Genomic DNA, 21,403 nt, shown 5'->3' with positions numbered 1-21,403 from the left:
CCCAGGAAGACTCTGATGGGCTGACAGATGAGGATTTTGCTTTTATTCACAGCTATTCCAAGCCTCCAAACTTAAAAATTTGCTGTCAGGTCACTGATTGCGTTATTTCCTTATGCCTCCCACTCCACAACAAGCCCCATGTTCTTCTCCTCAGGATTTATGCCCCAACCCTCCAACCTGACCAAAAGTCAAATTCTACACCAAATCTACACTGCCTCTCTCAAAAAGTTCCTGCAGAGAAGATCATAAACCATGGTGACTTCAGCACCGGAGTAGGAAAAAACTATGAAGCCTGGAAAGGAGTCCTGGGCAAGCATGGTGTTGGGAACTGTAATGAGAATGGACGTCTCCTGCTGGAGTTTTGTGCTGAGCAGAACTTCACCATCACCAAAACTCTCTTCCAACAACTGGAAGCATCCTGGATTTTTTCCTGAGGGTATTTCTGAGGGGAATAGGGCAGGCATCCTGTTGGTGTGTGGCATCTGGGGCAGGGCTGGGCAGACAGGTCTGGAGTCCTGAGTAACACCTCAGGGGAGAGTGGAGCACATTATTCCCACTTTGGGGACATGGTTTAGTGGTGTTGGTGTCCCAGTTGGACTGGAGGATCCTAGAGGTTTTTTCCAGCCTTACTGATTCTGTGGTTCTGTGATTCTGTCCACACAGGAGGCATTGGCCCAGCTCCAGAGGGAAAGCCATTTATTCCATCAGCTGCTGCACAGGGATGCTTTAATGACATTTTCCATAAACTCTGCTGAAAAGCAAGTTTCCACGCTGGAAAAGATGAACAAGGAATTAAAGGCCAAGTGTGCTGGTTTAAGAGAACAAGTCTTAAACTGTGAGGCTGAAAAACTAAAGAAAAGGGAGGTAAAGGACACACTTTTTGCAGTGTTGAAGGCTCTATGTTCTGCTGTTCATTTCTGCCTTCTGTCTTTTGGGACCTGCCTGTTCCTCACAAAAGTCAATTTCAGCCACTAAGCTTTCTCTTCTCTATTTTGTGATGTGCAGCAATCTTTAAATTTCTTCTGTGTGGCTGTGTTAGGCTAATTAACTGGTCAGAAGACTGGTTAGAAGGCTAAAGTATTTTTCTGCAAATTCCACCAGTGCCAGGCAGAGCAAAGGTTTAAAAGTTGCTGTACCCATTTTGTTAATCTTTACTTTCTGGAAAACAGGAACCAGTCCTGTTGAGTCATTAGACACTGGTGTGCTGTTTGTCTGTGAATAGTGATGTGCACAGTGCTTTAAAATTCCATTTCTTTCTTCTTCTCAACCCCAGAGTGTTTGAGTGAGGTGAATACCTGCTTGTGTCAGATATAACCACCTTATTCTTCATTTTTCATTTTCTTGAAGAGGGAAGAGGGGGAAGAACTCGAGGAGTTCTGTCAATGGTTTTCCCTTGGGAAAAACTTTGTATTCCTTGTGCCAAAATCCCAGGTTCCTTTGGGAGATGGTAGTTGTGTGGGTGGCTGGAGAAAAGGAGGGACTGTCCAGATTTATGAGAGTTGTTACTCTAAAATTAACTTGGTATTAATTTCATGTATTAATTTTATTTAATTTAATTAATATTAATTGAATGTATTAGTTTAATTGTTTGTAGAATGCAGAAAGAGACCCAAGAACCATCTCATACAAAGTCCTGCCTTTAGTCACCAGAGTAATATCTGCAGTCAACCTGTGGCTTTTGCATCAAACAGATTGCTTTGAGTTTTGTTAAAAAAATAACATGATTCAGTGTATGCTGGTGTACTGTTCAAAAAGTATAATATTATCTATAATATATAATATATTATTTGTTTATGTATTAGAAAAGAGAAATCTCCATGAGCTGCTCCATGAGTTTGGAGGGGCTGACTGCAAAATTTTCCTACTTTCTGAAGTCAAGACAGTTGTAACTGTATAATCAAATAAGTTAAAGACAGAATTCATGTCCTTATAACTTCTTTCATGCTCATCTAACCATTTCATTTAACATCAGAGAGCTGACATTAAAAAGCTGTCTGTGGCAGAAGCTTCACTGGAAGTTGCTACAAGGCACTGCAGGAACCTGGAGGAAGCCAACCTGGGCTTGGAAAAAACAATGGGAGAGGCTAAATCCAAGGTAGATGAAGTTGTCCCAAAATTCCACAGCAAACTCCATTCACAGATTGCTTTGAAGCTTTAGTGCTGAGCAGTCCCAAGTCTTGGTAACTCTTGCAGGTTTGACTGCTGTGAAACCCTTCAGGTCAAATGGGTTTGGTCATTCCTAATCTGTTCCTGCCAGAGAGAATTCTTTGTGTCTGAATGTTTCAGAACTGATGAAAAAAAGAAAAGGAAAAGCCAACAGAAAGCTTGGTGGAAGGTGGTAGAAAACACTTTCCATCAGTGCCTGCAAATCCAGTTCACCATTCAGCTCACCTGGGACATCCTGGCACCAGTCTGGTTCTGAACAGAAGTCCAGTAGGAAGCATCCCCAGCTCACCCATAGGAGCAGAACCATTGATGAACAGGATTTCCTCTTCTGCAGTCAGGGTAAACATTTTGAAATCCCATCCTCAGCTACTGCTGAAGAGCATCTGTAAGCAAGGTTGTGCTTTTTAGCCTAAAGTTGCAACTCCTTTTCAGGGATTACTCATGGTGTAACTCCTCCTGATCCCAACACAACATCTAGGTGTGAAAAGTTTGGGTTTTGAGGGCTGTATCCCAAGAGTGCCCAGAAACCAAAGATGATGCCACAGGATCTTCCTAGCTAAGCTTTAAATTAAATTTTCTTATCTAGGCTGTATGACAATAATAAATAAGTCTGCAATAAATCTCATTTTATACTTCAATGTAGAAGATCCACTGTGTGTAGGAGGCATTTGGGTTTTTATGGGGTTCTCCTGGAGGAGCTGTGAATTTGATCACTGCTCTCCCTTTAGTCCTGGAGAGAGGGCCCTTCCCTCCACTCTGCTGGTTTATGGCCTCACTTGTTTGGCCCTTGGTGTTTTTGTCTGGTTATGTGTGGATTGGAAGATGGTTTTAGAATGTTTTAGGATCTTGCACTCCTGTTAATGGGATATTTTCTGGATACAAGCAGGAACTGGATGAGTTCATCTCTGAAGAAGTTGTTAAGAAGAAGATGGTAAGATGAAGAACAAGGTAAGGTGTCATGTTAGAGGTAGGAAAAATATAACTGCTCCTAACTCTTAAAAAGAACATCTTGAAAGCTGTTTAGTTCCTTGCTAAGCACAGGGGTTTTTTTTCTGCTCTCTTTACACAGAAACTTTCTGCTTACAAAATGCTCTTTAAGCACTTGCCTGAAAAAAAAAAACCCAAAACCCACAAGAACAAAGAAAAGTGACCCATTTCCTCCCCACAGATACACTTGGCTTCAGCTGAAGTCATCTTTCCCTGGACTTAATGCTCAATCCCAACCAGAAAAGGAGCCCCGCAGAGTTTCATAGCCCTGAGCCATCACTTCTCCAGCACAGGCCCATAACACAAATGCTGTTATTTCTTGGGTTTTGCTGTCCCTTACTCATTGCTTGTGTTTGTAGCTCCTCTGTGTCAGTCTTTTTCTTTTTTTGCATAGGCAAGAAGAGGATGATCAGTGACAAAAGTTACCCTGTTTTTTAGAGAAAAATCACTCAGTATTGTTCAGGCAAAGGAGCTGAATTTTTGTCATCCATGGCATCAGACATGTTCTGTGATGTCCAAGAGGGAATTGCAGCTATTTTGTAATGATTCCTCCAAAGTCACAGCTTTGCAGGAAGCCCCTGAGCCCATTTCCTTCTGTTTCTGTCTGCTTTTAATCACAGAGAGTGTTCAGCTCTGGCTTCGTAGCCGTAATGTTCTGACAGTGACCTCTTTGCCCCTCTCTCCTGTAAAAGTAACACCAGGAATCTTGTCTCTTTTCTCCCCAGACACTGATGAATTATACATCTTTGGGAGCTTATTCCATACCTTTTGATAGATCAGAAGCGATGAAAATATGTTTCTGTCAGTCTGAATAAATGTTCTGAGTCTGCTGGATGGATGACAGCCCTGGTGCCCTGCCCTGGTGGTTTTTTGATGTGTAGTCCTCTCCGTCTTCTCCTTCCCTATTCCCTCCTATCCCATTCCCTTCCCTCCCCTCCCCCTCCCCCTTCCCCTATCCCTCTCCTTCTCCTTTCTCTACCTCCCTCTCCCCTTTCTTCCCCTTCCTTCCCCCTCTCCACTCCTCTCCTGCGTAATCCTCTCCTTCTCCCCTTTCCTCCTTTTCCCTTTCCACCTTTCCACCTTTCTCTTTCTGCTTCTCCTTTCTCCTCCCTCTTTCCTCTCCCATTCCCCCCTCTCCCGTTACCCCACCTCCATTAACCCCCCCTTCCCCCCCCTTCCTCCCCCCTTTATCCTCCATTTCTTCCCCCCTTTCCATTCCCTTTCTTCCCCCTCTTTCCCCTCCATTTTCCCTTCCCCTCCTCTTTCCTCTTCCCTTTCCCCTCCCCTTTCCCCTCTCCTTTAAAATCCCCTATCCCCTCTCTTCCCTTCTCTTTCCTCTTCTTCCCTCCCCTGCCCTTCCCACCCTCTCCTTTTTTAAAATTTTTGTAAAAAAATTGATTTGGATTTTGATTTTAAATTTTTCATCAACCTCTGACCCTTATTTCTCACTGCTACCACACGTTCTCCTCTTTTCCATTTTTCATTTTCTGCACACCTGCTTTATGAAATGGAATAGAAAAGCTCACATTTCTGAAGCAAAAAACATAGTTTGCTTTTCAAGAGTGCATAAAGGGCCTTGGAAGTAGAAAGACTGCTCCAGAAATCACTTGGGCACCAGCAATGTGCTCATTCCTTTGCTGTGTGTCTGTACCCACTCCCTCCCTCTCCTCGTTCCTAACCCAGGGTCTCTCTCCTGCTCCAGTTTTGTTGTTTTTTTTTTCTTTTCTCTCGCCCTGCATTCCAAGGGCCCCGAGGCATTGCCCATTCCACTGAGCCACCCAGCAGCAGCCTCCAAGCCAGGGATTCCCCCCTCTCTCCTTCCCTCTCCTCCTTCCTAACCCAGGGTCTCTCTCCTGCTCCGGTTTTAATTTTTTTTTTTTTTTCTTTCCTTCAGCCTGCCTTTTTCCTGGCAATTAACACCCCCTCAGGAAGCTTCCCGGGGCTGGGAATTTCGGGATTTCCTTCCCAGAAGCTTGGAGCATTTCGTAGGGACTTTGTGCAGGCTGAGCTCGGCTCTGCTGCTGCTGCTGCTGCTTTTTAGGAAAGAGGCTGAGTGTGGACCTGGGGGCTGAGAGTTGGGTTTGCTTTGGTTTTGTTCCTTTCTCTCCAGTCAGTGTGTCTTCCCCAGGCTGCCAGGACTTTTGGAAGATCCCTGAAGGGCTCTAGCAACCCCCTCCCCAGTTCCCTCCGTCCCCTGGGGGTATCCGTGGGCTCCCGGGGCCACTTTCAGGTTCTTCAGGTGGTCACCGACCTGGTCTGCAGTGCCCACGGGCACTGTGCTCTGCCTTTGGCAGTGGCCCCGTACCCCTTTGCAACCAAATGGCCCTTTTCCACCCCAAATGGAGGAGAGTTTTGAGCAGCAATTCCCTTTTTCGACAGAAAATCCCTCTTTTCCCCACCTAAATAGCCCTTTTTCAGCCCGAACCCCTGAGATTTTTACCAGAATTCAACCCCAAATCCCCCTTCTCCACCTGAAAGCCCCCCTTTTTCACCCCAAATCCCCCCTTTTGACCTTCCAACCCAGAAAGTGGACCACAAATGCCCTTTGAAACCCCCCTCCTCCTGCTCCTCCCTTTTCCCCAAGATTTCCTGGACCTTTTTTTTTTTGACCCTAGGCTGTAAGTCCTTGACTTTTTACCAAAATCCCCCTTTCAGAGCCCAGCCTGTGTTTCGGAGAAGAGAGAAAGGGATGGGCAAAAAGAAGCCTGAAAAAAAAAAAATGGGGGAGCTTTTTTTTTTTTTTTTTTTTTTTTTCCCCTCCCACTCGGGGGCGTGGCTGTGGCTCTGGGCGTGTCGGTGTCTGCAGGCCGAGCCCATCTCCGAGGTTTGCCCTGGGGGCGCGAACCGGGGCCGCCCCTGCTTAGCCCAGGGTTCCAAGGCATTGACCGTTCCACTGAGCCACGCAGCTCCCCCGCGGGACCCCCCCCCCTGCGCGCCCCAAGTCCTCTCGGCGCGGGGACCCGGCGCCCAGCAGCCCCCGAGCCGGGGATTCCCCCCCCCCCCCCCTTGCTCCTAACCGAGGGGCTCTCTCCTGCTCCGGTTTTTTTTTCTCGGTTTTTTTTTTTTTTTTTTTTTCTCTCGCCCTGCAGATGAACTGGCAATGAACACCCCCTGAGGGAGCTTCCCGGGGCTGGGAATTTGGGGATTTCCTTCCCAGCCTTGCCCTGCTCGGGCTCCCGGCTCTGGTGCCTTCAAAAGCAGCAGCTTGGAGCATTTCGGAGGGACTTTGTGCAGGCTGAGCTGGGCTCTGCTGCTGCTGCTGCTGCTTTTTAGGAAAGAGGGTGAGTGTGGACCTGGGGGCTGTGTTTCCAAGAAGAGAGGGATAGGGAAAAAAAGACTGAAACCTTGGGGGTCGCTTTGTTTTGGTTTTTTTCCACCCCAAACTGGGGGGATTTTGTCCCAAAACGACCCTTTGTCAACACTAAATCCCCCTCTTCCCCCCTAAATATCCCTTTCTGAGCCTAAATCCCAGAGTTTCTGGCCAAAATTCAGCCCCCAATCCCCCTTTTCCACCTCCAAGCCCCCGTTTTGCACAACCCCAAACCCCCCTCTTTTGACCTTCCAACCCAGAAAGTGGACCAAAAATGCCCTTTCTCCTCCCTTTTCCAGAAGGGATCCTGGACTTTTTTGGACCCTGCCCCTTTCTCTTTCTAAGAAGAGAGAGAGGGAGAGGCAAACAAAGACTGAAAAACAGACAAAAAAAAGACTGAAAAGGCTTTTTTTTTTTTTTTTTGGGGGGGTTTGCCCTGGGGGCACGAACCGGGAATCCTCCAGGGCCCCGAGGCATTGCCCGTTCCACTGAGCCACCCAGCAGCAGCCTCCAAGCCAGGGATTCCCCCCTCTCTCCTTCCCTCTCCTCCTTCCTAACCCAGGGTCTCTCTCCTGCTCCAGTTTTGTTGTTTTTTTTTTCTTTTCTCTCGCCCTGCATTCCAAGCAGGCTCCTTGTGTTCGTGGCTTTAAATCAGGAGCTTGGAGAATTTCACTCCCCTCTCCTCCTTCCTAACCCAGGGTCTCTCTCCTGCTCCAGTTTTTTAATTTTTTTTTTTTTCTTTCCTTCAGCCTGCCTTTTTCCTGGCAATGAACACCCCCTGAGGAAGCTTCCCGGGGCTGGGAATTTCGGGATTTCCTTCCCAGAAGCTTGGAGCATTTCGTAGGGACTTTGTGCAGGCCGAGCTCGGCTCTGCTGCTGCTGCTGCTGCTGCTTTTTAGGAAAGAGGGTGAGTGTGGACCTGGGGGCTGAGAGTTGGGTTTGCTTTGTTTTTTTTCCTTTCTCTCCAGTCAGTGTGTCTTCCCCAGGCTGCCAGGACTTTTGGAAGATCCCTGAAGGGCTCTAGCAACCCCCTCCCCAGTTCCCTCCGTCCCCTGGGGGTATCCGTGGGCTCCCGGGGCCACTTTCAGGTTCTTCAGGTGGTCACCGACCTGGTCTGCAGTGCCCACGGGCACTGTGCTCTGCTCTCACTGTGCAGGCTCCTTGTGTTCGTGGCTTTAAATCAGGAGCTTGGAGAATTTCACTCCCCTCTCCTCCTTCCTAACCCAGGGTCTCTCTCCTGCTCCGGTTTTTTAATTTTTTTTTTTTCTTTCTTTCAGCCTGCCTTTTTCCTGGCAATTAACACCCCCTCAGGAAGCTTCCCGGGTCTGGGAATTTCGGGATTTCCTTCCCAGTGAAGCCGAAAAAGGCCAAGCAAAACTGTTTAGAGACAGAGTTTGAGTCTTTAAACAGCAAAGGTATTTATTTTCGGATCCGAGGAGCCCCCAGCTTGTGCTGGATAAAGAATTCCAAGGGTTAAGGGAAAGGGATAGGATATTTATACAGTAAAAGTGTAGGTTACATCATCCTTACATACATATTCATAACAGGTGGAGTCTGGGCGGAGTTGTCTTTTTGGGGATGCGTTCGGGGGTCTTTGAGGGTCTTCAGATGAAGTAACGAAGTCTTCCTCAGGGTTGAACTTTTTACCTTTCTTGCTCTTGATGACTTCATCCCCTTGTTATAGAGGATAATTGGACCCTTATCTGCTTCCCCTTATCTGCTAGTTCTGGCAGCCTCCTCCTGCCTTTCGTGCCGGTGTTTGCACTCCCCCGGTGCCCAGCTGTCTCAGTGGTGCCAGGACTTACACTTCTAATTATCTCCAAGACAGAAGTTAATCCCATTAGGGTCTTGACATGTCTCATCTGCTTTTGGTCACTTCTTTCTTAGTTTCTTTAGTCCCTGAATTCTACTGGTTATGAACATAAATTCATTAACATATATTACAAGTCCTAATTGTACATAAAGCAAATTCACACAAACAGTTTGGCCTGATCCACTCTCTTCTTCATTCCCCCCTTTCCTTAGAACTTACGAAATCCTTCGTCAAGTTCCAAGGGAAGGTTCTCATGCCTTTGAACCATTGTCCACAGTACTCGGATCCTTTTGACTACATCATTCAATTTATAGTATAGCCACACATTGAAGAAGGAGAACATGAGAATCATCACAACCATGACTATTAGAGGGTATATCAGGTAATGGAGTACTTGCGCAGTCACAGGGGAGCATCCTGTAAAGATATCCCATGCGTGACGCTTCCCTACTCGTTCTATCTTTGTTAGCACCTGCTGTATACCTTTTGAATCATGTCTTACTTGCCAAAGCATGCATTGTGTAGTTCTGTTAACTTCACGGACTAATTATTTTATGTCAGGGTGTATAAGCATTGCCTTCAAAAGATCAATATTCATGCCTATCTGCAAATGCGGTACATCGTGATACAGAGTATACTTAGCTTCAATTTTTAACCCATTTGATTGCCTAACCACTTGAGGTCCTGCGTGGGTCAAATTGTATGCTCTGTTGCAGCTTGGAAGAGGAGTCTTTGCAGTCTTTTTATTAGATACTGGAGCGTTGGAACGCTCAGTGAGTTTTATAGGAAACATGTCGGAAGCAGCTCCGTATTTGCTAGACCATACACATGACTGCGATTGGATGTTCCAGTATTATCTTTACTTCACACTGAGCTTCGTATCTTTCCTTTTCTTTATCCCCTTCCCAGGTGCAAGAGGCTGGTCCCTCCCTTCTGACCCATATCCCGGGTCCCAGGTTAAGTGTTAGTGACACAGGTCTCAAAGGTTTCACAGTTAGTTTGATTAGATCACCGTCCTGTCTTTTCACAGTATTACTCTTACACTCTATCTGGATTTCATCCCCTTCTTCCCCTGTTAATGAATCTAATTGGCCATTATTTTGACTCCAGCCTTTTTGCTCATACAGCTGGTCGTTACGTAACACATGAATGTTTAAGCCAGACTCAGGGTGTAATGCCACGCGTGGTGTACCAACCCATGGCAGTGCCTTAACTATTCGTGCACCCGACAGTGGCCATCCCCGAGCAATGTTTTGTGATAAGGCCATACTTATACAGAGTCCAAGCACCAACATTAAAGATCGCCAGTCCATAATGTTGAGCTTGTTCAGGAACGTTCTTGGCAATGTTCAGGGGCCCTCTTGACTCGGGAGTAGTGGATCCAGGTGGGTCGCTCCTTAATTCGGACTGCAGTGAAGGTGGTGAGCAACACTCGAAAGGGTCCTTCCCATTTCTCTTGCAGAGGTTTCCCTAAAAGATTCTGAACATATACCCAATCACCAGGATTAAAAGGATGCAGTTTACAATCTGGTTGCTTAGATTGGTGATCCATCACCACCGTGGCATTTTTATCAAAGTGCTTCCCCACAGCTATAACATAATCATACACATATTGATTACCTATTTGATCTACAGCCTCACTATTTACAGTCTGCATGGCATAAGGTCTCCCATATAAGATTTCAAACGGGCTCAATTTTTCTTTTGACCGGGGCTTCACCCTTAGTCTGATTAGAGCAATAGGTAAGGCTTGGTACCAGTGCAAATTAGTTTCCTGGCATATTTTTGCAATTTGTTGTTTTATAAGATGATTCATCTTTTCCACTTGCCCACTAGCTTGAGGTCTATAAGGCGTGTGCAACTGCCATTTGATTTGCAGTGCCTTACTTATTGCTCGTACAATTTTAGCACAAAAGTGCGAGCCTCTGTCCGAGGAGATGCTCCTGGGCACCCCAAACCTCGGAATGATTTAATTAAACAAGACTTTAGTTACTTCTCTTTCTTTGTTTGTTCTGCATGGGAACGCTTCAGGCCACCCAGAAAATGTATCAGTCAAAACCAAGAGGTACTTATACCCCCCTTTCCTTGGAAGTTCAGAGAAATCAATCTGCCACACTTCCCCTGGGAATTTTCCTCTACCAATTACTCCCTGGTGAACCTTTGTTCCCGTGTTTGGATTATTTTTCAAACAGCGCTCACATTGGGATGTGACCTGTTTCACTGCTGTAAACAGCTTTGGCCCTGCTATTCTAACTTTTAAATGCTGATAAAGGGGATCTAATCCCCAATGGGCCTTGTCATGTTCTGTCTTTACAAATTGCCATACTAATTTCTCTGGCAGCACTAGTTGTTCTGTTTCTAGCTGACCCCATCCATTATCTAACATTTTACCTTTGTTTCTTTGTATCCACTTATGGTCTGATTCCTGGTACTCTGGTTGAAAATTAGTGTCTAATTCTTCTGGTACCAGGGCCAATACTAAATCATTGGATCTTGCAGCAGCTAATTTAGCTTCTGCATCTGCTGCTCTATTACCTATTTCTGGAACGGTGTTACCTTTCAGGTGCCCCTTGCAATACATTATGGCCACTTGGGTTGGGAGCTGAACAGCCTCCAGCAACTGTAGGACTTCTGTTGCATATTTTATGGGTCTTCCCTGGGCAGTCAGCAGTCCTCGCTCCTTCCAGATTGCCCCATGGGCATGTACGACAGAGAAAGCATACTTAGAGTCCGTCCATATATTAATTCTTTTCCCTTTTGCCAGCTCGAGGGCTCGGGTAAGAGCTAGTAGTTCGGCCTTCTGTGCTGAAGTTCCCACAGGCAAGGGATCTGATTCGATTATCGCTCTGTTGTAGTTACTACGTAGCCAGCCATCCTTACTCCCTGCTTTACGAAGCTACTGCCATCCGAGAACCAGTCATCTGCTCCTTCGAGTGGCTCCTCCTTGAGATCCGGACGACTGGAGTACACAGCCTCGATGGTTTCTAGACAGTCATGCTCAATTAGCTCTGCTGACACTCTTCCTTCTAGGAATGATGCTGGGTTGACAACATTAGTGACTTGAATGGTTATGTCATCTGATTCAACTAAAATTGCCTGGTACTTCAGGAATCAAGAAGGTGACAGCCAATGGCCACCCTTCTGCTCCGGCACCGCTGACACAGTGTGGGACACTAATACAGTCATTTTCTGGCCCACAGTGAATTTTCTGGCCTCTTCTATGTTTATGATTACTGCAGCCACTGCCTTCAAGCATGTGGGCCATCCTTTACTTACTTCGTCTAGTTGCTTAGAGAAGTAAGCCACAGCCCTTTTGTATGGTCCCAGTTGTTGAGCTAGGACTCCCAGGGCCATTCCCTGGCGCTCATGTGAGAACAGACAAAATGGTTTTGTTACATCGGGCAGGCCTAATGCCGGGGCTTTCATCAGTTCTTGTTTCAGTCTTTTAAAGGCTGTTTCTGCCTCAGGAGTCCAGAGCAGAATATATTTAGACTCTTTCAGCAAACCATAGAGGGGTTTAGCAAGTATGCCGTACTGGTATATCCACAGGCGACACCAACCTGTCACTCCCAGGAAGGCTCGCAGGTCTCTCACGGTTTCAGGCCTGGGCATCTGGCAGATGGCTTCTTTCCTCGCTGTTCCTAGGGATCTCTGTCCTCCAGAGATCTCGTATCCAAGGTAGACCACCTTTTCTTGCACCAGCTGTGCTTTCTGTTGGGAGACTCGATAACCATTTAAACCCAAGAAATTTAACAACGAGATTGTCCACTCAACACATTGTTCTTCTGTTTCAGTTGCTATCAGTAAATCATCCATATATTGCAGAAGGGTGCCCTCTCCCTGTGGCCGCTCCCACTGTTCCAATTCTTTGGCCAATTGATTTCCAAATATTGTAGGGCTATTTTTATAACCTTGAGGTAACACCGTCCAGGTTAGTTGTGTTTTCTCCCTTTACCAACAGATTCCCATTCAAAGGCAAAAATCTTTTGGCTTTCTGGGGCTAAGGTAAGGCAGAAAAATGCATCTTTCAAATCTAACACTGTAAACCAGATCAGATTATCTTTGAGTTTGGTCAAAAGTGTATAAGGATTGGCTACCACTGGATGTAGAGTCTCTGTAATATCATTTACAGCCCTTAAATCCTGTACCAGTCTGTAAGTCCCATTTGGTTTCTTGACTGGTAATATTGGTGTATTGAAATCTGATTCACATTCTATCAATAACCCTAATTCTAAAAACCTCTCTATCAATGGCTCTATTCCCTTCCTATCTTCTAGCCTCAGGGGGTATTGCTTTCTATTTACTGGTTTGGCCCCTGGTATTAATTCGATAACAATGGGAGCAGCCTGTTTTGATTTTCCAGGTACATCAGTTGCCCACACGGACGGATATGTTCCGTTTGTGATTCGGGTGATGTTATGATTATCAGATTCTGGTTTAACACAACTGATAGTCAGACTTAGGGCAGTTATGAATTGTTCTTCATTTACCTGGAGTTCAAGTTTGTTTTTATCAAATTTTATTACTGCCCCTAAATTCTCTAACAAATCTCTCCCTAGCAGAGGTTTTGGAGAATTAGGTAAGTATAAGAATTGATGAATCCCCATCTGTTTCCCAATTTTGTATTTAAGAGGTTTCAGGAAGAAAGCCTTTTCTGCTTGGCCTGTCGCCCCCACAGCATGTACAAATTCATCAGATTTTGGTATTAATTCCTGATTTAAGACTGAATAGGTAGCTCCAGTGTCAATTAAAAAATCCAGTTCCTCTTTATCTTCCCCTAGCTTTATTTTAACCAGTGGGTCTGCTAGGGAATGACTCACCGGTCCTCTTCAGTTATCAGTGTCATGAGCAACTGGAACAACAGATGCCCTCCAAGTTCTCTTTTTAATTTAGGGCATTCTCGTTGCCAGTGTCCCATTTGGTGGCAATAAAAGCATTGATTCGGGTCCACCTTATTTTGCTGAAACCTTCCTCTTCCTTTCATAGAATAACCACGCCCTCTACCTCTAGCACTTGGAGGCTTTGGGCATGCGTTTACTGCTGCTATAATTCTGGCAAGTTTCTTACCCTCTTTCTTGTCTCTTTCTTGTTCCCTGTTGTTATACACTTTCCAAGCCTCATTCATTAACATTTCCAGATCTCTATTTGCAGGATATTCAAGTTTTTGCAATTTCTTTCTGATATCTGCACAACACTGCCCCATTACCAATCCCAGCAGTTGTTGTTTACCTATTTCTGACCCAGGGTCTAAGGGGGTATATTGTCTCATTGCCGCTCTAAGCCTTTCTAAAAAGTCTGTTGGTGTTTCATTCTGTCCTTGTCTTAGTTCAAACAGGGCTGCCCAGTTTACTGCTTTCAGTATTGCTCTTCGCAAGCCCTGTGCAATTAGCCTTCTGTATTGCAGCAATAAATCATATTGGCGTGGGTTGTTTGGATCCCAGTTTGGATTACTGGTCGGAAATACGACATCCACAGGCTCCTGTAGCAGTTCAGCCCGTTCCCTTCCAGTTTTTAAAACAAGTTCCTTTTCTGTCTCTGATAATTCAGATAGCATTAAATCGATATCTCCCCAGTCAACGTCTAAATTCTTTGCAGTTAATTCAAACCTCCTAGCGACTCCTTCTGGGTCTCTCCTTAAATTTTTCACATCCTCTCTCCAATTATTAAGGTCGCTTGTGGTAAATGGTACTTTTATCCATGCTTGTTCTCCTAATTTGGGCATTACTTGCCGAAGAGGGGCTATTGTATAGCCCTCTGGGATTTCTTTTTCTCCCTCTCCTTCACCGTCTCCGGTCTGAGCTTTTACCCTTTCTGCTTCAGCTTTTTCTGCCTCCGGTCTTGCTTTCTCTGCTTCTAGTGTTACCCTGTCTGCCTCAGCTTTAGCCTCTATCCTAGCTTTCTCTGCTTCTAGTCTTGCTGCTTCTAGCCTTGCTCTCTCTGCCTCAGCTTTGGCTTCTACCTTAGCTATCTTTGCTTCTAATCTCGCTTTCTCTAATTCCAATTTTGCTCTTTCTTCTATCTTTGCCATTTCTGCCTCCCTTTCCTTTTCCTTTCGCTCGGTCGCCCTTGTGTAATATGAATGGCTAGTTCCTTCTCCGGAATCATCTCTCAGGTTTTCGGTGTCTGCTCTATTCTCTTTCTTCTTCACCTTTTTCCCTGTCTCCTTCGGGGCTTTCTCCTTGTCTTTGTCTTCCCCCGCCAATTTTTTGCGGAACACATTCCAATTCCTCTCTCTCCTCACTTTCCAATTCCTCTCTTTTCTTGCTTTCCAATTCTGCGGAGCTACTGCTGCTTTCTTGTTGTGCCATTGGCAGCGGTATTCCACATCCTAGCACAAGAGGCTGATATTCTTGGAGGCTAATGGTACTTTCTGCATCACTGCTTTTTTCTTTCAACTTAAGGCATCGTTTCCCTGTACTACAAGCATCACCACAGCGTTCCTTAACTTCGCTGTTCTTCTGATCCCGTTCCAGGGCTAAAACCAAGGGATCTTGGGGTGATACATTTGTTCCACAATCCTTTTGCCATTCTGGCTTATCCCTTAAACATGTCTGCATATATCACTTCATCCCACTTTCCTCTTCTATGGAGAAACAACATAAGTTGTTGAATGGTATTTTAATTTAAACTTCCCTCCGGTGGCCACCTTTCCCCCTCATTTAGTTTATACAGCGGCCACCAATCTTGACAATATTTCACAAGTGTCTTTTTCCTTATATTTCCCCCCGGGATTCCACCAAGTTCTTTCCAATGTTTTAAAATGCATCCCAAGGGGGTTTTAGCATCAATTTCCTTACTCTGTTCAGTCCCCATTATGCCTAATCACGAGGTTACAACTATTAGAACCCTTTCTGGATTACCAAATTCTATTCAGATTTCAGCAACTTACAATTTCAACACCTTACTCAACTTATTCTAGCATTCAAGCGCACTTCTTATTTTTGTTTCCACAATCCACGTTCACACCAGTCGCTTCGTCCGTCTCTGGCCGGCCCCCTCGCGGGTGGCGCAGAAACGCAGATCGGGACTCCGCACTCGCTTCGCAATTAAATTGCGTCTCAGTCACTCGCTTTCGCACACACACACACTTTCAGTCGGAACTCTGCGCGGGTAAACTTTTACACCAAAACCTTACACGTTGCTTTACCACCTATGGTCACAAGATGCCGCTATGAACCTCGAATACCTGCCGGTGTTGCGGCTGCCCCCGCGACCCCCCCCCAAAGATAAGGCTATAAAACTTTTCTTTGATGGGGACGCGTAATTACCCAACACACTTAATTCTCTTAAAGAGAGAATTAACACCAAACACTCAAAACACCTATATTACTCGCAAGTAATACAACATGATCATCAATCACCATATGATCATATGAACCACAGCATTACCAAAAACCCTTTACCAACACAATACAACACCGAGTGTATCTTCCCACTGCTGTGATCTTCAGTTCTCCTGGGGAATTGAACCCCGGAGAGGGACGAACTCAGCGCTAGACTGGACTCCAATCCGTCAGCCTGGGGGCGTCCCCCGCGTCCCTGTGAATCCTAAGTACTCAAACCTCGTGGGGGACTCTAACCCCCTCTTTCCTAGAGGCCTCGAAACCAAACAAATATAAATAAATACCTTTTCAGTATGAGGTAGGTCTGGTGTCTGTCCGCGTGTGGAGCCAAGGGAGTAGGGGAGGCTTATCCGACAGAATTCGTCGGGGGGCCCCAAAAGCGTCCCCGGGCCCCTCTGGATCACGGCACGACGGAGTCCCGTCCTGCCGCGGTCACCAAAATGAAGCCGAAAAAGGCCAAGCAAAACTGTTTAGAGACAGAGTTTGAGTCTTTAAACAGCAAAGGTATTTATTTTTGGATCCGGGGAATCCCCAGCTTGCGCCGGACAAAGAGTTCCGAAGGGTTAAGGGAAAGGGATAGGATATTTATACAGTAAAAGTGTAGGTTACATCATCCTTACATACATATTCATAACAGGTGGAGTCTGGGCGGAGTTGTCTTTTTGGGGATGTGTTCGGGGGTCTTTGAGGGTCTTCAGATGAAGTAACGAAGTCTTCCTCAGGGTTGAACTTTTTACCTTTCTTGCTCTTGATGACTTCATCCCCTTGTTATAGAGGATAATTGGACCCTTATCTGCTTCCCCTTATCTGCTAGTTCTGGCAGCCTCCTCCTGCCTTTCGTGCCGGTGTTTGCACTCCCCCAGTGCCCAGCTGTCTCAGTGGTGCCAGGACTTACACTTCTAATTATCTCCAAGACAGAAGTTAATCCCGTTAGGGTCTTGACATGTCTCATCTGCTTTTGGTCACTTCTTTCTTAGTTTATCCCTGAATTCTACTGGTTATGAACACAAATTCACTAACATATATTACAAGTCCTAATTGTACATAAAGTAAATTCACACAAACAGTTTGGCCTGATCCACTCTCTTCTTCAGGAAGTTGTTATCCGGTTGAAGCAGGAAGCCGGGGCTTTTCCCTGGAGCAAAGCAGGATAATAGAAGCATGAAATGATGGGTTTGGGAATGGTGTAAGTTAAATGAAGCGGGGCTCCCGTGAGGAAGAAGTGCTGCTCAGGGTCTGATAGCAGGAGCAGGGGTTAGACTCAGGCATTTCTTTGTGCTGCCACAGATTTCCCTGGAAAAACTGAAGGCTGTGTAAAGGAAAGCTCAGCACAGTTTCCCTTTTTAATACCAGAATAGAAAATTCTTTTTCAGTCAGTCAGCTGAAAGGCAAAGGAGATGATGTTGGTTTCTGCCCTTTCCAACTCTTGTGTTTTATCTCCTGTAGAAGGAATTTCCTACACAAAAAGAAGAGAAGGAGAAGAAGAAAATAGAAGTATCTTCTCAGCCAGCACCGAAATCTGGTGAGAGTCCTGAGTTAGGGAATAGTGATGCAGGTTCTTCCTGGATGTTGTTGGTGTCAGCTGTGTCAGCTGTTCTGCTCAGCCCCCTTCTTGGAGAAAGGGAGCAAGAGGAGGAAGCATTGTGAAGGGAAGGTATTAAGGTGTGGCTGGGTGTGAGGAAAGCCTTGTATAAGGCTCCCTGGGTAGTTTGTCCTTGTGCAGCAGAAGCACTGCTCATCTTTGGACTGCAGGGCCTGAGTGATGGGCAAAGCAGAGAGAACAAAATCCACTGAATGTCTCCATGTTTCCCTGGTGTTTAGGTACCCTGCCAGGCATGGGAGTGCTGCATTTAGAAGACCTTGAATTTCTCGAGTATTTAGAGGTACTTTCTGTGCGGGATAGGGAGGTTGCCATGATGGGGCTGGGGAGGGTAGGGGAAGAATCCAGGAGGACCTGAGAGCTTGGTTCTGAGCTGGGCCCAGCCCATTGCTGCAGCTGCTTTGCTCCTTTCCCTGGAAGTTGTCATCAGGTTGGAGCAGAAAAGAAGCATGAAATGATGGGTTTGGGAATGGTGTAAGTGAAGTGAAGCGGGGCTCCCGTGAGGAAGAAGTGCTGCTCAGGGTCTGATAGCAGAAGCAGGGGTCAGACTCAGGCATTTCTTTGTGCTGCCACAGATTTCCCTGGGAAAACTGAAGGCCATGTAAAGGAAAGCTCAGCAAAGTTTCCCTTTTGCCTTGTGGAATCAAAAATTGTTTTTCATTCAGTCAGTTGAAGGCAAAGGAGATGATGTTGGTTTCTGCCCTTTCCAACTCATGTGTTTGATCTCCTGTAGAAGGAATTTCCTACAGAAAAAGAAGAGAAGGAGAAGAAGAAAATAGAAGTATCTTCTCAGCCGGCACCGAAATCTGGTGAGAGTCCTGAGTTAGGGAATAGTGATCCAGGTTCTTCCTCTCTGAATGCTACTGCTCAGGAAAGGAACTAAAGTGGTGATTGACTCCGTTCTTCCCTGGTGTGTAGGTGCCCTGCCAGCTGTGCAACCAAAGAAAAAAGAAGGCCTTGATGTTCTCCTGCCTTCAGAGGTACTTTCTGTGAGGGATAGGGAGGTTGCCATGATGGGGCTGGGGAGGGTAGGGGGAAAATCCAGGAGGACCTGAGAACTTGGTTCTGAGCTGGGCCCAGCCCTTGCTGAAGCTGCATTGCTCCTTTCCCTGGAAGTTGTCATCAGGTTGTAGCAGAAAAGAAGGATGAAATGATGGGTTTGGGGATGGTGTAAGTGAAGTGAAGCGGGGCTCCCAGGAGGAAGAAATGCTGCTCAGGGTCTGATAGCAGAAGCAGGGGTCAGACTCAGGCATTTCTTTGTGCTGCCACAGATTTCCCTGGAAAAACTGAAGGCTGTGTAAAGGAAAGCTCAGCAAAGTTTCCCTTTTTCCTAGCAGAAGAGAACAGTGTTTTTCAATCAGTCAGCTGAAAGGCAAAGGAGATGATGTTTGTTTCTGCCCTTTCCAAGTCTTGTGTTTGCTCTTTTGCAGAAGTACGTTCTTGTGAAAAAAGAAAAGCAGGAGAACAAGAAAGAAGTAGTTTCTCACCCGGCTCCGAAATCTGGTGAGCGTCCTGAGTTAGGGAATAGTGATCCAGGTTCTCCCTCTGTGAATGTTACTGCGTGGGAAAGGAACTAAAGTGGTGATTGACTTGTCAGACAGCAAATGTTTGCCTTGCCTGTGAATCCTGGTGTCCACCAGGAGAGTAGTAAAGGAGCTTTTTCTCCCTTTTGTTCTTTCTCTGGGAAGAGAGAGTGTGGTGTTTGGATTCCAATGGGTGCTGTTTGAAGCAAGTGCCCGTCTTGCTTTTATTGCTGTGGTGTCTCTCAGTTCATGTGAAAAATATGTTCAGCATAAGGGGAGAATCAGGACTGGAGCGTCTTGAGTTTTCCTGTAGCATTGCCTTTTTTGGCTGGTCTCTTTGGATGGAAAAGCTGTGCCTGCTCTTTTCTGATTCTTGGAGGGGTTTTGAGTGGAGCTGAGGGAAAATTTGTGTCTCAATACTTTCCTCTAGGACTAGTAGAAAATTCTAGCACATGGTTTTATCTCACTCCAGTATGTATTGTTGTCACTCTATTGGTTGATGTGTAAAATGCCAGCTCTCTGGTTTCTTGTCAGTGATGAGTTCAGCTCTCTTGAGTTCTTTTTCCTTTTGTCTTCTGTTGGGATTTTGGAATTGAGTTTTATGTCCATGCATATGCTTCTCTTGAATTGTATTTGGACTTCCATCCTTCTTGCCCTTCCAGCTGGCCATCCCAGAACTGTTTGCTAAGCCTTCTGTTCTGCAGGCTGAACAAACGCAGTTTTCTCCCCCTCTCCTTATATGACAGAATCTCCAGTCCTCTGATGACCCTTGTGGCCCTTTTCTGGACCCTCTCCAGCCTGTCTGCATCTTTTCTGTAATGAAATGAAAATTGCTGGAAGAATGTAGCTAGTTACTGCCTGGCACACTGTTTATTCTGAGACAGAGAGAGAGATCTCTCACCTTGATGAAACAGAAGGGATGTATTTGTGGCCACTTGCAGTGATACTCAGAAATTTTCCTTTTTACAGTAGAAATAAAACTACCACTGAAGACAGGACTTCCCACGTTTCAGGACCCACAAGGTTGGTGCAGCACTGTCATACCTGACAAAGTGAGCAGGGCTCCCCAAGAGGGGGGGCCCAAAGCAAATATCATGTCCCAGATATCACAGAGCTCCCCAGAGTGCTGCTCGACCCTGGGGGATTTGGGCTCAACCCCTTTCCTTTCTAAACTCTTCCAGAGAGGAGCCTGTGTGTGGCTGGAGAGGAACAGACAAAATATCACCAAGAAAAAAGCAGAGAGAAAAAAGAGATCACCCCCCTTGGATCCAGCAATAATCCTGGTAGGAAGTTGGGGTCCTTGGATGGTGTATATGCACCCAAGGTTTCAAGTGGGCCTCTTTTGGATTAGTATTAATTTCCTGAGCCCACCTTTTGGTGGTGGCCCACAAATTTGAGGGGGGAGGGGTGTTATTTTGTGCTAAGATTTTCCTCACAACTCTTGAAGATGTATTGTAGGTGTCAGGAAGTAGCATGAAGGCATGCTGGTTATAGAGATCTGTGGGTTTCACTGCAGGGGAGCACACAGGATCTACCTGCCACGTGTCACCATCAGCTGGAAAAGAAGTCCTCAAGGAAGGCACTGAACGCTCTGGGCTGCAGGTGTGTAAAGCCAAATATTGGGAATTAGAGTCTGGAAATTGTATTAGCCACCAAGGTAAAGCAATCAGGAATAATGCTGAAAGGAGAGTCCTGTGCAGGAAGGTTGTGTTACAGACTGAAGTGAAGATGGATGCCATCTGCTTATGATGCAGACAAATCCTTGTCATTTTGTCAGATATTTGGTGTTCTGCAGCTTTGTTTCCAGCTGGTTGGCTTCAGTTTTGGCCACTGTTTTTCCTGCTGTGCTGTGGGACAAACCATGCAGTCAACTGCATCTTTTTCCGTATGCAAAATGCAGACTCAAGAGAAGGGGGAGATTTGTCTGTAAGGTGCTGCTCTGTGTGATGAAACATGCCTGGTCTTCTTCTTGTAGAAGGAAGTTCTTGTGAAAAAAGAAAAGCAGGAGAACAAGGAAGAAAGAGCTTCTGAGCAGGTGCGGAAATCTGGTGAGAGCCCTGAGTTAGGGAATAGTGATGCAGGTTCTTCCTGGATGTTGTTGGTGTCAGCTGTGTCAGCTGTTCTGCTCAGCCCCCTTCTTGGAGAAAGGGAGCAAGAGGAGGAAGCATTGTGAAGGGAAGGTATTAAGGTGTGGCTGGGTGTGAGGAAAGCCTTGGATAAGGCTCCCTGGGTAGTTTGTCCTTGTGCAGCAGAAGCACTGCTCATCTTTGGACTGCAGGGCCTGAGTGATGGGCAAAGCAGAGAGAACAAAATCCACTGAATGTCTCCATGTTTCCCTGGTGTTTAGGTACCCTGCCAGGCATGGGAGTGCTGCATTTAGAAGACCTTGAATTTCTCGAGTATTTAGAGGTACTTTCTGTGCGGGATAGGGAGGTTGCCATGATGGGGCTGGGGAGGGTAGGGGAAGAATCCAGGAGGACCTGAGAGCTTGGGTCTGAGCTGGGCCCAGCCCATTGCTGCAGCTGCTTTGCTCCTTTCCCTGGAAGTTGTCATCAGGTTGGAGCAGAAAAGAAGCATGAAATGATGGGTTTGGGAATGGTGTAAGTGAAGTGAAGCGGGGCTCCCGTGAGGAAGAAGTGCTGCTCAGGGTCTGATAGCAGA

At 46.1% G+C, this 21,403-nt stretch overlaps 1 protein-coding gene and 2 long non-coding RNA genes across 3 annotated transcripts; all 3 read left to right on the top strand.

The window, feature by feature from the left end:
- Window positions 1-2,368: 2,368 nt before the first annotated feature.
- LOC115599819 lies at window positions 2,369-4,097 on the top strand. The gene is made up of 3 exons (XR_003988618.1): window positions 2,369-2,505; window positions 3,053-3,114; window positions 3,879-4,097. It is a non-coding gene; the product is annotated as an uncharacterized LOC115599819 (long non-coding RNA).
- A 2,141-nt stretch (window positions 4,098-6,238) lies between these two features.
- On the top strand, window positions 6,239-7,772 carry LOC115600406. Its single transcript, XR_003988938.1, has 3 exons — window positions 6,239-6,434; window positions 7,213-7,370; window positions 7,741-7,772. It is a non-coding gene; the product is annotated as an uncharacterized LOC115600406 (long non-coding RNA).
- A 9,763-nt stretch (window positions 7,773-17,535) lies between these two features.
- Window positions 17,536-20,915, top strand: LOC115598214. The gene is made up of 8 exons (XM_030449412.1): window positions 17,536-17,550; window positions 17,953-18,028; window positions 18,138-18,199; window positions 18,650-18,722; window positions 19,712-19,765; window positions 19,924-20,025; window positions 20,259-20,344; window positions 20,718-20,915. Exons 1-8 carry the CDS (start codon window positions 17,536-17,538, stop codon window positions 20,913-20,915), a joined length of 666 nt encoding a protein of 221 aa, XP_030305272.1.
- Window positions 20,916-21,403: the final 488 nt, after the last annotated feature.

Source organism: Calypte anna, chromosome 1 (assembly GCF_003957555.1).
Source record: "Calypte anna isolate BGI_N300 chromosome 1, bCalAnn1_v1.p, whole genome shotgun sequence".
Classification (NCBI taxonomy): domain Eukaryota; kingdom Metazoa; phylum Chordata; class Aves; order Apodiformes; family Trochilidae; genus Calypte; species Calypte anna.
This window is presented reverse-complemented; position numbering and strand designations above follow the sequence as displayed.